Source organism: Xiphias gladius, chromosome 16 (genome assembly GCF_016859285.1).
Source record: "Xiphias gladius isolate SHS-SW01 ecotype Sanya breed wild chromosome 16, ASM1685928v1, whole genome shotgun sequence".
NCBI classification, from domain to species: Eukaryota; Metazoa; Chordata; class Actinopteri; order Istiophoriformes; family Xiphiidae; genus Xiphias; species Xiphias gladius.
Window position 1 is genome coordinate 13,625,834 of NC_053415.1, and position 19,282 is coordinate 13,645,115.

Here is a 19,282-nt window from a genome sequence, read left to right on the forward strand (position 1 = left end):
AATTGTGAAATTTGCTTCAAATTTCTGTGTATTTACACAAGTCAGTAATACTACAATTTAACTGACGTGAAAGTACAGCTAGAAACTCTAAAACCACACTGGTTTAATTATTTAAGAGTCCGCCAAGGTTTTAGCCTTGGCCTTATATAATGTATTCCTGCTGTCCTGGAACTGTGAAATCTTTCACCAGCTACTTTAAAATAACAGGGTCATGACTCTTCTCATATACCAATATGAAATCAGACACTGTGTTAAATACAATAGGAGGTGCCACATAAAATGTTTCTTAGGCAAACTCACCCATTGAAAGCAATTATAAAGCTTTTAAAAGTATGAAAGCTTGAATATAATTCTCTTCAAAGGGGTGTTACTATCACTGGGTGTGTGATATCTTTCTTTTACTTCCCATAGGAGATAAGAAATCTCTTGAAAGAACTCAATTTACTTGATACTCATAACAGTTATGCAACTACAGAGGTGCAAATGTACTTTCAGTATTTAGTGTTCATTCCAAAATAAATTATCTAGGAAATTTCTGTGCACGTTTGGTGTGGGGGCCTGTAAATGAATAATTTATGAGAATGTCTGTAATGTGTTCCTCATTTTCATAGCATGACAAAAAAATACTACTTTTTAGAGCATCTTATCATGAAAGAAAAAAACAAAAACAAAAAAAAAAAACCCACAAACCCCAGTATGTAAATTTGCACATTATTTTGTGGTCAGTGGTAATCTGACAGCTTATGCATCACTGCTGCTCAATGCATAATGGCTTTGACCACAATTAGTATTCAGAGAAAACAAGAGGATGTTGGCGGCTGCATGCACAGTGTGAGGCTGACAGACATGTCAAATCACACAGGATAAACTGGAGCTAAAGGTTGTCAAAAGACATCCACAAGGGCGTACACAGCTTTTTAATTGTTGGCATTCATTAATTCAACAGCCTTTCCATTCCTATCAAAATTGTTTGTAACACGTTAAGACTGGAGGAAGGTGTCTTAAGCCCCTTATTGTTGCACAGTTTTAATTCAGTGTTTCCCACAGAAATTAGTTGGACGCCCCCCAAAATAGATTTGCTTTTTTTTTTCTCTCTCAAAAGCCTGTGTAGAAGTGTAGTTATTAAGTGCAGAGTGACTGTAAAGTCAGTCAGAATCGTGCATTTATTTACATTTATTAATAGCTTGTGAATTTAAAGCTGTTTTGTGGGTGACTATAAATGTTGTTTGTCACTACACACTCAAACCATACCCTTCTTAAAGTCATTTCTCAACCATGTCCAAAATGCGGACAGAATAATCAAATATATACCAACTGAAAACCAAATAACACATCAAATCAATTATCTTCAAGTACCATTTGATTGTGTGCCTCGACTTTTTGCACATCTAAGTAGCTCTGATGAGAAGTTTTCTGTGTGTGTGCGTACCACAGGTGGTGAGACGGGAACTGCCTGCAGGGTTAGGGGCAGTGCTGCATTTGGTGGAGGGTGTCTGGGGTGGAGCAGGGGAGGAGCTGGCTGAGGAGGAGGCCATGTGAAGGGAGGATTGGGCAGAAGATGGGGAGGCCAGCGGCTCACCAGACTCCATATCTGTCAAACACAATCCAGTCAACACTTAGAGATGTAAGAGAAGAGAAGAAGGGAAGAAAAAAAAAAACCCCACTAATGTGCCACACACCCCACTGAGTTTTCGTTTCTCTCAGACACACATCTGAATTACCACCACAACAATACTGGATTTCTAACGTGGGGGGTTGCTCAGCCTCTGAGATGGCCTTTGTGAAAGCAACGTGTTTTCCACTGTTTCTATAAATACAGCAGCCGATAATTCAAATAATTCAATGGTATTGTTTATTGACTTTGAGAGGTATTGTATTGTAATGATATGGTTAGTTCTGAAATGATTAGTTGACTAGCCAATCAAAAGAAAATTAACTCAACTATTTTGATAATGAATTAATTGCTAAAGTAATTCATCAAGTAAATATGCAAAACATTTCTGAGTTTAAGCTTCCTAAATGTCAATGTTTGCTGCTTTTTTTTGGTTTGTTTTATATCATAGTAAATTTAAAAACTTTGGGTTTGGACTGTTTGGACAAAATGAGAAATTTGAACATGTCAACTTGGCCTCTGGGGAAATGTGATTTTTTTTCCAACTACTTTCTGATATTGTATAGACAAAATAATTAATCAATTATTTGAAAATGAGTCAATCAATAATACTTTGTAATTATTTTACAAAACTCTGTTGTCCAATTTAATAATAATAAGTAACGTGTAATTAAAAAAAAGTAACACAATGAGTTATTGAATATTCTATTTTACACATTTGAAGAGTTCTGCATAATGTAAAGTATAACAGTGGAACATTTCACAGCACATCATTTTGGTCATTTTACACTAAAGTGCATTAGTATTTGGACAGTGACAAAATTTCCTAATTTTGCCTCTGTACACCACCACAATGGATTTGAAATGAAGCCATCAAGTTGTGTTTGAAGTGTAGACTTTCAGCTTCAATTCGAAGAGTTTGAAAAATTATTGCATTAACCATTTGGGAATTACAGCTATTTTTATACATAGTCCTTCCAGATGTGTCCATGTTTCCTCGTTATTTCATGACAAGTTAAGCAGATAAAGGGTCTTGAGTTTATTCGAAGTGTTGAAATTGCATTTAGTAGCTGTTCATGGGAACTCTCATTATGTGGTCCAAAGAGTTGTCAATTCAAATGTAGGAGGCCATCATTAGGCTGAAAAAACAAAAAACCAAAACAAAAAACAAACCCATCAGACATCCAAGTATTAAAAATAATCCCTATAAATATTTTGGTTTGTCCAATTACATTTGAGCCTCTGAAAATGGAGGGACTATGTATAAAAATGGCTGTAACAGAGTACTGCAGGGATGACTTTCTTTTTTGTAGGCCAACCTGGAATTTAGCATCACTCCCTCGACAAAAAAAAACAATGGGATTTTTCCACTGACTTTTGGATTATTGAAGAAAATAAGATCTGTGATAAACAAAAGTTTATGATACTCGTTTTGTTCAGCAAGATAATCCTCAAAAATGAACACCGCTTTTATAATTTTTGAGGCCTAAACACAATTGCTAGAAGTAAAAAACTAATGTCAGGCTATAAAAGAACTACACCATGGTCGCATGACTTTAACGTCACCACCACGCTTCCAATTTGTAATTTGATTTAGCACATTTGCCTCTTCTACAAAAAGCCTTTCCTCTTAGAAAGTTAGTAATAGTTTGCAAGAGTGCGAGTATAACCACAACGAGGCTGTAAAGGAAAACTGGTGAGTAGATCGGTTTTTCACATCCAGCGTGATGATGTCTAATGTCCCCAACAACCTCTGTAGTCGCATTTAACCACTTGTTAACAACTCTTTTTTGTAAGGACACGTAAAAGCTTAAAAAGAATCATGAGTGGGGTATTTACTGATGTAATTTATGTTGTATAATAAAACCTGAAAATATCTTGAGCTTGTATTAACCAGAGACCTTATTTCAGGCATGTAACCAAAAACCCATTCAAAAACCCATCAACTTCGGGACATGGTAAATGGAAATGCAAAAATGCTAAATTATTTCAGGGATAATTATTTTCCAGCTCTCAATTCCTGAATAGTTAAAGGTGATATTTTTATTAAACCCCTTGAATTAAAGCTGAAGGTCTTCACTTGAATCACATTCTGATGGCTTCGTTTCAAATCCATTGTGGTGGTGTTCAGAGGCAAAATTATGAAAACTGTGTCACTACCCAAATTCTTATATACCTGACTGTATATGTGATTTTGTGTCAATTTGCATTATTTTGAAATGCATTAATATAGGAAAACTAGAAAGACAATTACAAACATGCAGTATAAAGTGATACAGATAGATGCATAGACAAAATATAAAACAGTAGATACAACAGCAATATTCACATCAGACTCGTTATACAGTAAAGTACACAAGCTGCTGGTTCATAACGGGTTTTCAGAGTTCTTTGATGTAAAGCTGATGCCATACAAGCTGTGACCATCTAATGAAGCTGTAAGCTTTAACAGAAAATTAAATCGTCAGTGTCGTAGGAACACATTTTCATTTTTCCTTCCACAACCTCTACATTAAGTCCACACAGATGAACAAACAGAAGGTGTAATCACAGTCTCCACCATTTTGACCGTCAGACCACTGGTGCCCTGCCCATCATCCAAATCATGCCACAGAGATTTTAGTACTACTCACATCCCCACTCTAGTGCTTCACATCCCATTGTTTACAAAAGCCCACATCTGAAATCCCCTTAAACACATGCATCCAGAGTGTGTTTCACAGGCTGCCTTTGTTATAGTATTGTACATTACACCAACAATTTCTACATCTCCCTGGTGATTCTGCTCTGCACAAGAAAACAGAAGCAGCTGATTGATTTGAGGAGACAAAGCTACCCTCTGAATATCAAGTATCATCCCTCACCAGGAACGGCACTGATGAGACGTAAATGACATGAAAGCTGCAGCCATGCTTCACTGATAAGGCCACTGTTTCCTGTGGCAGTGTGAGTGGGAGTTTGTGCAGAGCAAAGAACAAAGGTGGTTTCATATTTATAATGCATCATTAAAAAAAACACATTCAATGTATCATTTTGACCTTGCTTCATCACCCTTCATTTGTCAAGCTAAGAAGTGGAGTATGCTGATGGGATAAAAACGTAACTGTGTATTAATTATAAATCTGTGGTAGAAATTAAATTAAATATTTAACTGAATGGCAATAGTTTTGACAAGGATTAAAGGTAAAATATGTCGCTAATACATTCTGCACACTCTACATTTTAGTGCTAATTTACTTATTCATTTTACGGTGATATGCTGCATGACAATATTTCTTATTTGGTAATTATTTTCTGCTGGATAATTAAACGGCTGTTTTCTATCAATATGAGACTCGTGAAATTATGTTTCAGTTGGTGTTTACAAATCTTAATATCTGATTTACAGTTGCCTTCATTTGTTAAAACTATATTAATATTTTGCAGCATTTACAAAGCCCGTCTTGACTTCATTACTAGAAATTAAAATGAGTTTAACAAGCAAATACGCTTGAATTTATAGGTAATAAACATAAAAGCACAGAGGCAGCAAGCACAGAATTCTGGGTGTTTTATAACATACATAAACATTTAAAATTAATTTGATAGATGTATGTACACCATCTTGAGCTAATGTAAGCATGTGAGGTGCAAGTCACGCAGCGGAGACATTTAAAACAGCTGGATGCAGGTCAAATGAAAGCATATATATGCTAATATACCAGAGATGATATACAGAACAAATGAATGTGATTGGACCAAAGTCATGTTCACATACGTGAGTATGATTCCAGAAACACAATGCAGCTTGTCATGCCAGAGCAAAAATGTCCTTTAACAGGAAAGCAACGGACTTATCAACAGAATGAAATTCTAATGAAACAAAGGACAAGACACCATCAATCATTTAAATGCAGGCTGCTTTAACTATTCAAATATACAATATAACCAATAATATAAACACTCTCTAAATGTTATGAGGGCAAAGTACTTCAAACTTTCATAATAAACAATATTTCTCATAATAACAGCCCTATGTCTCAGTGTCGTAAACTATGACTGAGCGAAGCAAGCAAATGCTACAAATTCTCTTTACACTTCAGGTATGCAAACTAGATTGTACAATAAAATAAGGAGCATCAAATAATGTGTAATTAATGGCTGGGAAAATCTACTTCATGCCCTGGCATATTCTTTCTCAAGGTCATGGGTTGGAGTGTATCTCAACATACACTGACACACTGGGCAAAAGGTAAGGAATATGCTTCATCAGCTTTCCAGTCCATCACAGATATAAGGACACACACCAACAGACCAATTAAGAGTCTCCAATTCTCTTGACATGCACATCTTTAAAATGTAAAGGGAAACTGAAACACCGACAGAAAACACATACAACTCCAAAGAGAATAAGCCCTGCCTCAAACTCAGGAACTCTCTGCTGTGAAGAGGTCAAGCAAACCAACAAAGTTGCCTTGGATACAAAAACAGCCAAGCAGAAATCATATTGCTGGCCTTAAAGCTAAGCTTACCAAACCCTAGATTTAAATCAAGTCTGCACTTTTCTTTCTTTTTGCCAATTTCATTCTTCTGCTGTTATCTGCTATCTATTTAAACCTTTTAAAAAAGCAGCCAAGACTCTTTTTGTTTTATTTATGTTGCTTGCTAAACTAGCTCTTAATGTCAATTATTTCATATGATATGATTTCCAAAAGCCTTCAGGAAGTTGTTCCGTGGTTTATTAGCTAAATGAATAGTGCGACATTTTTGGAAATACACTTATTCTCTTGCTGAGTGTTAGATGAGGATAACAATACCACTCTCACGTTTGTAATATGAAGCTATAGCCAGCAGCCAGTTAGCTTAGTTTGTTAGAGCTGCAATTAATTTTTTTGCATTATCACATTTACTGTACAGATATGAGACTGGCGTAAAACTTGTCATCTAACTCTCAGCAGGAAAGAGAATAAACAGTTTTCCCATAATGTCAAACTATACATTTAACATTAATGCTCATGTAAATAGTACAAATAAAAACAATGCAAAAGAACTGTTTTGACCTGACTATAATGGATAAACTAGCACAAATGAGACATAAATTTGAGAATTTATCGCATAATGATAGATTTTCTGTCTTTGTATTTACTCTTTCCAGCTGGGTCTTTGTGTGTGTCACAGAGCTATGCATATTTCACAGTGTTGTTTTGTTCTGGGTACATGTAAGCATTTGTTTTCCACTGTGTGTTTCTCCCTGTCCATGTTATCTTCTTGCACAGTAACAGATGGGTGATGCTAACAATGATAATTCCGTAACAGGGTCCTCAACATGGATCAGCAGTATTCTAACTACAAACACAGTGTGTTTTCAGCCAATGTGAGGTACACGCAAGATACAAAAGAGGTAATATATCAATGTGTTGTAAGAGCTGCATTACTCAAAGGTCCTCTACTGTATCTGTTCTCCATCAATCTGTGATGAAAGTGTAATGATGAAAATAAAGTGTATGTGAACGGAAAAAAAACCCACAACAAATATGTCAAATTCTGACTATAATTACCATGCTCTGATGGCCTTGTAATTAGAATTACATCACAATGTTAAGTCCACCTCCTCAGACATTAACATCTCCTTGATTTATTCTATACATTGTTGCTTTGATACCAGCTGCAGTCTCTCAAACCTCACAAATCACTGCTGGTGTCCATCATCCCACTTAACACAATGCTACCATGGAAAAACAGCAGTGCCACTGACTTTTGGCCTCAATGATTTTCTGGATGAGAGGAAGTAGAATGATGTGAAAAGCAGAGACTGGTAATTTCCCATTGGTTGGCACCAGTAGAGCAAATTTTTAAAAAGCCATACACTCTCCCACTTGTTACTCGCTCTCTGGAGGTCATCCAGTAGACCAGCTGAAATGAAGCCAATTATTTTTAAGGTTTTCACTTCTCCCCATTTGTGTGTACACCCACAAGTTGTGCAGGATGAGGGCTTGCTGTGGGGTATGCTCTTATGGTCAAAGGATGACAGAAAATTGACTGTGTACGGTCGCTGCGGCTAGGTGCATAACAACTTCAATGGTACACCCACAGTTCAGCTGAAATGCTCCTATGAGTTTCAATAAGTTTTTCATTCTGTCCTGTCTTCTGATGACAAGTTATGGTTTCTGGCCTTGACTCCTACTACACCCGGAAAGTGATGAAGTGTTCTGTCTGATCCATCCCACCAGCTAAGGAAGGAAACTTCAGACTGACCTGCATCAGGGGCAAAACTACAGTAACACACACAATTACTCATTGAGTCAAAGCTGAAGGAGGATTTTCAAGGCCAACTATTGCCTGCTATGTTTGATGATGATGCAGTGGGGTGGGGGGTTTATCTATCTTCCTAAACATTTTCTTTGCTTCAATTGAAGTATTTTTAAGTGGAAACCTTGTACACTTAGGTCAATGGTAGTAATTATTTAATAAAGTTACCCTACAAGGTTACATTTGAGCTCAGTTTTACAGACAAGCCAATGCTTTATCTACAAATTTTTGGTTTGCCACCAACAAGGTCATTTATCCTTTTCCTAAGTCTCTACATATGGGAACAAACTGCCCTTTCAATTGATGGTGTTCAAGTACACTAAGCATGCTGTCATGAGAGAGGAGCTGTGCAGAATGATTAAGCAGGAAAACATTGCATTGCTATACAATCAATACTCTGCATTAAGGGCTAGTTTATTATTCAACTCAGGTTTGCTCTTTACAGTGATGACCCTTTTTTATGACCATGCTGGGAGACAAAAGACACCATGTGCTTTCCAGAGGTTGGGTTCTTGATTTCGGGAAAAGCTGGTTGTTATCAAGGATAAAAAACTTCAGAGGAAGCTATTGGATGTAGGTTGTAAATAAGGACTCTATAGAGAAACTGATCAACAACCCTGATTATCAGTGTTGCGTGGCAGATGGCAGAGCAGTGTTGCTTACATCGGAGAGCCTCTGGGATGTTCTTTGACTCTGATACAGCAGCAGTCCCACTGTCACACTAAATTTGATCCAAAGCAAAGCTTGCCTTAGTGTCAATTCACACCTTCAAACACCAGCTTTTCACTGATTTGTCTGTCTCAGCCAGTCTTTTACATCTTTCAGTGTCACATCTTTGACCTCCTATACAAGAATGCATACACGCTATGAGCCCAGCGAAGAAATCCACCTGTGCTCATAATTCCAGGATAATAATCTATTTTTGCTCCTGAGAATTATCTGCAAAACACAAAGCGTAGGCATTCTGTTGTCATCATTCTTCAGGACACAATCATCTGTTAGGGAGACCTTCATGCCAAAAAATGAATTTCTGCTTGTATCGACTGGTTCAAACAAGTATTGAATGCTACCATGAAAACAGTGAAAAGGTTGATAGTTAAAGGGGCCAAATGGGCTCTGATGGATGATGTGAGGCCTCAGTATGACAAATCTTTCAAGAAATGCATTTGTCTTTCAGCAGCAGCGTTAGCACAGTTCGCAGTTTGCATGTGGATCATTTTCATGAGGAGTGATTTGGGGGTGGGACATGGCGCTGGGAAACAGGAGTCCCACATGTTCTGCACAGACTGACATTCATCATGAACATGTTCCTAGAGCTCCTGCCTACTGCTGCCCCATCAACAGCAAGCATTAGCCATAAATTGTGTAGCTCAGCCTGCAGTTTTTAATTAGACACATACAGAGAAGAAAGAGAGGAGGTAGAGAGGGAGAAAATGACAAGGAATTTCATGCATCTCCCAATCAACTGCTATTAATCTGTTGTTGTTGGCTTAGAAAATGCAGCTGATACAGGGAGAATGGAATCCCCTGGATGACATTTACATTGTTAATGCATTGCTAGAGCAGTATATTTTCTAACAGAATAGATATAGTACTTAATATAAATTAATTCTTAACTGTTTAAATATATCTGTTCATGGTATAATATGCAGCCAGTTCCTAGTATTTGCAGCGTTTTCTATAGGGAGGAGGTAGAAAAGGCAAGGCAAGCAAGCCAATGGTTGTTACAGATAATCACACGTACACCATATTATTGTCACCACACACTACACAAACTCCTACTACACCATCCTTGTTTCCTCCTGCATCATTTGTTCACCTTCATTTGCTGAGGGCATCACTATAATGAGTATTCGTTTCTGATAAGGAAAAGTGAGGAAATAATATTGCTCGCTGGGGCAATAATAAAATTGACAATATACTGATACTAATACTAATGTTGACAATATATAAAAAGACAATGTCCATGAGGTTTTATTGCTTCAAAATTAGGGATACCTCTAATGATTTTTTGCACACTTTGCAGAACACAGAGTAGATATACAGTAATATATTTGAGAGGCAATCAATAAATATAAAGTTTCTACCTTTTGTTGGAAACAATGTGCACAATACAGCACCTGACTGTAAAGAACAGCAGCAGCCAAAAATATTTTCAGGTAACATCAGTTTCTTTTGTCACTCATTCTTAAGGTGGTTGGTGATGTCTGATGGTGTGATTCTGGCTATATATCATGCCAGAGATAGTGACGACAAAAAGTTCAAGGTCTTAAAAGTCTACGCTGCAATGCCAATAACGTCCTCATGCTTTAGATGATCAAACAGCATTTATGTCCAAGATGAAAGAAAAAGGCAGCAAGGATCAAGGTAAACAACACTATAACAGCTTTTTTTTTTTTTTTTTTTTTTTTTTTTTTAATACAGAGCTCGTCTCTCTCTTTCTCCAAAGAGCACAACATAAATCACATGGCAACCGTAATGGGAAATAGGACCGCAGTGTGCCAAATGAAGCAATAAAACAGATCCAACCTTTTAAAGCATTAGTCACACAGTGTCCATATGTCCATTACTTTATTGAAGATGCTGACGATGCTGGTTACATTCAAACAAGCACCTGTGCGCTGTGAGTGTCTTAAATGAAGGTCACTAATGTAGAAAAAGTGACATAATTAGGAAATTTAACCTCAGAAATTGGCACTGCACCCTTACAGCTAGATAATGTCAGGCTGCCAAAAGGGGAACACAATTTTCAATAGCTGAACTCTTACATCAGCCTTCTAATGGAGATGCAGGGGGACTGACACATCACATCTCTACATCAGTTGCTGTGATGTGGAGAAGTGCCAGAGTGAGCATAATTAAGATAACATGGAGAAACATGATACATCTATATGGGCGTGAGAACTTCCAGCTTTGATACATTCTTCAGACTCTGCAGTGAATTCTGAAGATGCTACTGTTGACTCAAGACAGAGAATTCTGTCTTGAGTCTTCCCTTATCCACAGTGGTCAGTGATGACATCCGCTATCTGGAAGTGTGTTGTGAGTATCTGAGCTAAGCTGATTAGCTGATGCTGTAGGTCCACAGTGGTATTGAGGTAGAGCCAGGCATCTCACACTATCAGCCAGCTTATGCCTAAGCATTCGTTAAAAAAAAAAAAAAAAAAAAAATCTCAACATACAACATTCCCCTGCTGATTTTCACAGCACAACACCTATGAGGCTGACATTGACCTTTATATTGTACCAGTCAAACTCTCCTGACATCATTAGCAGTGTGTGTGGCAGTGAAAATACATGCAATAATATAGCCTTTAGAAGAAAAGGAAAATGAGGAGAACAAATTTAAAATGCTGTATGTTATAGGTTACACCTGTAGACAAGCTGTGAATAGATGACAGGTTTTCCAGGCAGCCATTTGGAAACTATTCACTGTGAAAATGAAACAATTAAATCCTAAAAAAGGTGCACAAAGCAACAGTCCACACCACACCTGTACAACAATTTGCCACTTGTTAAGTTTGGATAGCAAATTCAGTGCATTAGGCAACAAAAAGGGAATGATTTGAGATACTAGAAAGAATTCAATTTGGAACCATTACACTGGGCAAAGGAGACATCAGTATGTTGATTTTAGGATTTTTTTTTTGTGGTGGTTTTGTTTTTTGAGATCCAAACAGTGTGGTTTTCAAGGTAGCTCAAGAATACTTTCCTGATTTCACAGTCCACGACTGAGTTTCTAAACATCACAAATAAGCAGGGAGAATGTTTTAGGATCGGGGGACATTGATTTGCACAGTAGTAAAATGAGGGAGTGTATCTTTAAACATAGTCATTATGTTTGAGCAGATAAGCCAGTGAAATATTGAGCTTAACAGATTTCCTAAATGTGAGAAATTTGCATTTATAATCAGGAGCGGAGATACTCATGTGAAATGTCTCCATCACCAGTGCCGGTGGCAAAACAAAATACAGTTGACTATCACAGGTCTGATTGGAATAACCTGATTAAAAATTGCTAGCTTGTGCAAAAAACACCAAATAATGAAGGTCATTTTCATCTTATCTAAAACAACACTATTGTCCGCTAACAGAATTCCAGTATTAAGGAATTCTTATCAGTGTACAGTTTACTACACTACAGTACACTGAAATACAAATATAGAACTGTTCCACATATGCGATATGCACGCACAAGTAATTTTTTATTATAGGAGATCCAGGTCTTCCTCAGATAAAACCTGAACCCCAGTTAAAAACAATATTAGCTAAAGATTGATGGAAGGTTGCAAAAACAATAAACAAGAAAATAATTTTTAAAGTTACATTTCTACTCCTATGGTTAAAGCCTTTCTGTCTGCTTTACTCTTTTTTAAATTGGTAATAGTCAGAGAGACAAATAAGTGTGTAACTTCAATTTCTCCATTGAGCTTATTTGTATTTTGCATAGAGTAGATTTTGGCATATTTCTATTATTGCTAAATCTGACAACTATCTTATCAAAATGTAATCGTTGAACCTTGAGCAAAAACAGTGGCTTTGACTTAGTTACTAGGACTGTTGCAAATAAGGAAATTCTGAAAGTTTAAAAAGTGCCTGCCATGTTTGTTTTCCACAAAATTTACAATAAAATGAAACCACAAAAGGTGGCGCAATGTCAAAAACTTGCTTTCTTCCCCGCAATAAAGCGTACTGCTACATTTCCTGTTATAGCAACCTTGTACTTAACAGACCAAAAACAGAGAAGGAGAACAATCAAAGAAAATCACTGTACTATGTATTGCGTACTGTAGTTTACAATGGTAACAGCTTTACTAATTACATGAATAATGAAATTTGAGTTGAGTTCACTGAGTGATTTTTTGCACTGCTGCACATTTTACGCTAAATATATTGTGATTTCACACATGCTCTTTTTTTCCATAATGCCCTGGCAGTTCTGCATGTCACCATCTAAATAAGAGTTATCTATGCCGAGGCTGCACAAGAGCCACAGACTGAATAATCTGGCACACAGACAGTCCCTCTTGACATTCTGCCTCTGTTAGTCATTAAATCAAAGGTTATCGGAGACTGAAGTGTCAAAGGCAAATATCTAACAGTTTTGCCATCCAGAATTCTTTGTTCTTGGCTCTAGGACATAATTGTGTTGCACACCATAATTTTAGAAAAGTAATAGTTGAAGGTTATAAATTAAGTAGGGCAGTTCATTATTTTAAATATGGTAATTCTTATGGGATGAAACGTAGGACAATGGCTTTGAGATGGAATTGGAATAAGTAAAAGACGGTTTATTTTAATGGTGCTCAGAAACACCTGAAATTCATTGGAGAGTTAATACTAAACACAAGGCACATGAAGCTGTGGCTTCAATAGATGTAGGAGAGTCACTTGGGATACTCATCAGACTGTTTTTATTTTGATGAATGTGCAGAGAAAATAACTCATTTTCTGTCTGCCTCTGAGCCATCTTGACAAAAAGAGCTTCTCTGCTGCTGAATTAATATTTCCATCACCTGCTTGCACTACTTCAGACATCGTGTGCTCTGTCATGCAGCGCTAACATTATGGTGCAAAACACCAGAGTCCATGGCAATAGGTGGACAATTAATACTTGTGAGATATTACCATACCAGTGGTCACTGTGGCTAACCATGACCACACGGATTGGGCTACCAATGCTTCCTTTATAAGAGCAACCAATCAGAGCTAATTTAGAATATGAGAGGGAATATAACCAGGATGTCCGCTGAATAGGATTTTGGTTCAGAAAACACTGCTGTGACTTCAGTCTCTAAGGAATGTTAGGGCTTTACATGGACATTTCATTGATTTTGACAGTTACGTAGACAAAACTCCTGACTATAAAAAAGAAGAGTGAGACAGTGTGTGAAACTTGTGAATGTGCACTAAAGTAGAAAAATAACCAGAAAAAAAACCCTTAGCAGATCATGGCTACCTTGGAGCAGGACATCTAGCCTTTCTGCTGTTTTTCATCCACATTCTACTTATGCATGTCTCTTTCAAAACATCTATGCAAACACAAACATTTCATGCAAGAAATGTCATTTAATCCGCCAAATTTTGTCTGAAAAAAAAAAAAAAAAACCCAACAGAGTCACTGGGATCAAATAAGAGAGCAAGATGTGTGTTGCACACATTCAAAGAGCTGATGGAGAAACAACACAGACACAGAAATTCATGTCAAATACAGAAAATCCATGCATTTGTAGGTCCAGATATACCCACGGACCTTCTAAACCTAAGAACAAGATTCCATTAATGTTTGTGTCAAATGCAGCACAAAAGAGGCACAGTAATCAGAAGATTGTGCAGCTGTATTGTCACTATCTTCTAGTTTTGCTCTGGACAGGAACAGCAGTAGATGTTTGTGAAAGAGGAAGGGTTCTAGAGAAAGCTGACATTTGGACCACACAAGAAACAGCAGAGAGAATGGCATCATTTACCACTGGGTTACTGAAAAACATACATAGAGTCAATTATACTGTTTGTTGGTGCGACAGGGCGCAATTCAATTTCAATCTATTAATTTGATTTCACAGCCTGGAGTGCCTCAGTAGCCAAATGGTTACAGCGTATGCCACATAACCGCAATGCCCATAACCTGTGTTGCTGTTCAATAAGGGTGAAAAATGACCAAAAAATCTTGGGGAAAAAAAAGGAAAGAAAAGAAAAGAAAATCACTTAAAATTAGTGGCTCTCTTAGCCTTTATCTGCTAAAAGTGCTTAATTTGTGTACTCAGTGTCTCTAGAAAACTAATTCTAATCAAATTCTTGCAAGGTTCAAAGTCACAACAGGCTGCAGACACAACAACTCCATGGATATGGGTTACTTTAACCTTATTCTGGTCACAATTTGTCAGCACTGTTTGGCGACAGAGATTATCAACAGTTTACTGCCGTATCTTTTTGAAACATGTCATATTACTATAACTGCAGTAAAATGAACCACAGCTAACCAAAAGGGATAATTTTATCTCCTTACAATATTAGTTTCAAACTGTCTATAGCTTTGCCTCCCGGACAGTACAAAATTGGTCTGGCATAGGCCAAACTATTATTGAAATACATGTACTTAAGTAGCTTCCCATCTGTAAGGCCAATGAGGAGCAGCATCTGTCACTGCTAATATTGTCATTGCAGGGCAGCTCTATGAGGTTGGTGTGCAACACAAGACCTTGCTCACACACAGAGCCTTACTAATGGAAAATTTTTCACACAGTTTATGTTAGTGCAACTCAACAAGCACTGCCCTCTGAAAGCTGTGTGCAGCCAGGCCTGAAAGAGGGGAGGAAAGGTGTGTGGCATGGCAGCTTAAATCATCACCCTAACAGACAGGAAAACAACCTGCTGGTATGGGCTGCTCCATACAACTGTCTCACATGTTTGGGACATAGAACAAATGATATTGAAAATTGTCTTATTGCAACTCACATAACAACATTTTCCACATTTGGGTATTTGAAAGAAAAGAACATGAGAGACATCATGTTTGGGCTAATGCCCAAAGGAAACTGACTGGCCAGGTTTTATACTATAATCAGATGTATGCCTAACATGCTACAGTTATATTTTTTTCCCCACTGTGAAAGAAAAACCATTGACCCGTTTGACAAATTACTTTTAGTAAACCTGAAAACCCAAATGCATGTTTAGACTTTTAATCAGTTTAAGATTAATGCCAATTTGATAGCAATCAAATTTTGACATAACATTTTGGTTTTGACAAAATTCTCTGGATAACAAAAGTTGATACAGACAAAAACTGAAATAATACAATGTACGAATATCAACACAATATTAAACATTATTAATCAGAATCTGAGGTAGAAAGACAACACTTCACTTATTTCTGAAGGATGTCCCTCAAATCCAAACATTTCCCCCTGAATATTCAAGCTACAATGAATACAATATTCATTTTACTGCAGGAGTACAGTCAATGCATAACAATGAGATCTACTAATGAAATCAACCATCAAGCCAAAGCACATACGTACGTACATATTCAGCAGGGGTCTCAGTTTTATTTTATTTTCGCATCGTTTTTTCCCTTTCCCCCATTTCTTCCCCAGGTTCATCCAATATTTTATTACGACTTAAATTTGTTTACAGTCAAGAATAATTACCAAACATAACAGTTTTATTCTGAGTGCCTATGTTATCTTAATAATGAGAAGAGCCATTACCAAATTAATACTATTTGCATAAACATCTTCACCTTAGAAAATTATTTATTTTGAGTCAAACAATGTTAGCGGAAACCACTTGCCAAATTGATACCATGCGATATATCTATACTCCTGAGGATCCTCATCCATTAACAATGTTGTTAAAAGAACTGATGGAACTCAGTCAAATCAATTATAGCAATTCTGTAACAACACAAAATAAATTGAGCTTAACAGCTGCCATGTATCGGTTTCATATGCATCAATCCTACACTGGTTTATTTTTTCTATCGGGCTTACAAGGGTGCAAAAACGTGCTTGTTCATTGCCCACAATTTGCTTCCTCATTATACACCAACAACAAACACCAGTTTCTTTATTGCAAAGTAGTCTCTGTCTAAAAAAAGTCATTTAAATCATTTTCCACTAGCTTAGTAAGCAATGGAAGTGAGATAATTGATCATGTGCTGGGGGATCTCTGTGAGCGGCAGAAGGTCACCGCCTGCCAGCAGAGCTGATAGGGAAAATGGCATTGATGCTCCTAAGCTGCCATTTTTCTTCCCTGACAAAGACTCCATCTGCCACCAAGCCATTTGCAGCCTCCGAGTCAGAATATCAATGATTTCCAACCATTCTACAACTCAGCGTTCACCTTGGTGTCACCTCTATACCCGTCTGAGAGCTGACACCACAGATCCTCTCTGAGCAGCCCTTGCAGGCTGCCAACAAAACTCTCAGCCAGCTAGGTGGCATTTATGCTACTCAAGAATGGTAAGCATTTTATTAGCATTGATAATATTTAAGTATTTCGAGATCTATGATCAAGCAGATGAAAGGTTTCAGAATTTCTTGTTCTCTCAAAAAAACAACAGGTCCATTAGATCAGTAGCAAAATTCAAGCCCTCCAAAAACGACATGGATAGAATAGATTTTTTCTTCGGATGCTTTTTTTTCTAAAACACACTGCATGATCTTTATCTTGTGATGCACAATGCTGCTCTGTGCTGATAAAGTCAGGAAGACACTACAAATCCCTGTTGTCCAATAAAGACTTAATGCCAATAGTAAAGAAGGAACAGCAGGCAGCTGGCCATGGCTGCCCAAGAAAATTCAGTTTTCTTCAATGCCATCTGCATACCTCAGAAACGCCCTTGCAGGTCTACAGTCCCCCAACAAGCTCCCCAGTAGACCAAGCAAGTGCTGTCCCAAAACCCAGGCCTGCCTGACCTGTCACGTCAGAGGAGAAGCATACATAATAAATTCCACTTTACTGACAACAAACTGGCCTCTGTGACTGCGGCTGCCTGGAACTCATATCACTGTCTGCTATACCCTCTCTCTTCCGGTCACTTTATCCCTGTAGAGCAGACACAAGTTGCTCTACATAAATAAATACTCCTAACTGCACTGTACTCCTATCCCTAAATGTTATAATACACTCTTCAAACTAGCAGACTGTATATGAGCCCAACAACACATAAGAAAAATAGAGTGTGTGTCTGCATCAGCCAGTGTAAATGTTACATAAACATGCAACACTTGTAGGCTGGTTTGCTAAAAATGACAGGAAGTAAGCACAGTGCACCTTGGTGCTAATTAGAGGGGTCTTTAGAGTTAAAACATGCATACTTTCAACTACCAACCAATCCACAAAACCAACCTACCAAAACAGTACTACTCTGCCCTTCAGAGTAGTGCTATTCGACAGATCAACAGCATGAAAACTATCCTTAAAAACAGACTGGGATTCAAAGATGATATTTCTACAGGGGATTGTTGCATGCTGCTGCTAAATTTTGGACCTTTGTGCTGGTCCCTCTGTATCTGCCTTGGAAGAATCAAACATGACTTCATCCTTCATTTAAGACAAGCTGATAAAACAGGTGAACCAGCACCATCAACCATACCTGTGATGTACCATATTGCCCAAAATTCAAAATGACTGAGAGAAAATGTTATAAAATAGCCTAATGACTAGACAAGGCTAACACAGAGACAATATCTTAAGATCCTCAGAAGTTTCTTTTGTTTCCAGAGGCAAAGATGTCTTATAAATTCTACATTTCTGTTCAGTTATGCAGCTTCCTATATCTGGTTTTTGCACACCTTTTTCATTTGGAGCAGGTGAAGTTTCCTTAAGGGCCTTGCAGAGTTTCAAGTTCTAATGGTATCTTTGTGTTGTTTTATAGGTGCATAACCAAGAACAATGTGCCAGCTCAGTCATAACCTGTGGACTGGTCATCTGACCTAACTGTTTTATTTGTAGGCTATGTATTTAATGTAAAGATCATTAAACTCATAAGGCAGCAAGATGTAGCTGATAGTTCTGGATTGCCACAGAGAAACACATCACGCACACTGCTGCTATTCTTAGAAACTAAATATGGCTCTATATTTATTAAACTTCTGAGAAAATTCAATTCAGTATCCATACAATTATTACATCTCATAGTTGCATCATTGAAATGAGTCTTTGATTTACCATTGACAGAGTTCTTCCATAACTTCACTTTCCTTTCCTGCATGTATTTTAGTCGCTCTCTGAGCAGAAAAAAAGTGGAAAGTGGGCTTTGATATTTACTACCATGCCATATTATAACACCACAGCAATCTGTTCGCTTCTCTGGCAAAGTCACAAAATATAGCGTGCTCTGTGAGGCTAAACTATTAACTGAAGGTCATAAATATTTAAAAATGAAGGGGAAAAAAAAATGTAATTTGCACAGCTCTACCTCTCTCTTTTATACACATATAGAACATACATTACAAAACAATCATCTGCATTAAACATACCAGTCACCAGTCCATAAAGCTTTCCTCCCTCTCATTTAAGACTCGGACATCAATAATGTAACTGGAGATTATGGATACCACACTTCATACAAACTCAACCCAACATTGTATAAACTACTCAAAATTACAAAACTGAAATAATAAAAATCATTAACGTGTTTATTGGATTAGAATTTTAAAAGTGTACTGGTAGGGAACAGGTTCTGCTTCGCTTTCTCTCCCCTAACAGTTCTATAGAAAAAAAGCATGTGGGCTTTGTCTAGAGCCAGACATGTCCTTTGTGTACTTTTTTAAATCTCCATTGTGGTGAAGTGGTACAGAAATTAACGGCAGCACTGCTGGGCTTTTATGATAAAGCAGCTGCAGGCACATGATATACACTCAAGTGTTTAGTTAA

The 19,282-nt window shown here is 37.4% G+C and overlaps 1 protein-coding gene across 9 annotated transcripts in view; it reads right to left on the reverse strand.

Annotated features, from left to right (window-relative positions):
* Window positions 1-19,282, reverse strand: part of LOC120801205 (bromodomain adjacent to zinc finger domain protein 2B-like) — a 50,107-nt gene that overhangs the window by 22,154 nt on the left and 8,671 nt on the right. For all 9 annotated transcript variants that reach the window (XR_005709063.1, XM_040147855.1, XM_040147853.1 and 6 more), the window contains exon 3: window positions 1,430-1,591. Coding sequence is in view for 8 of the 9 variants with exons in the window: in XM_040147855.1 (XP_040003789.1) it covers window positions 1,430-1,589 (160 nt within the window). In the remaining variant the exon portion in view is untranslated. The remainder of the gene's footprint in view (window positions 1-1,429; window positions 1,592-19,282) is intronic.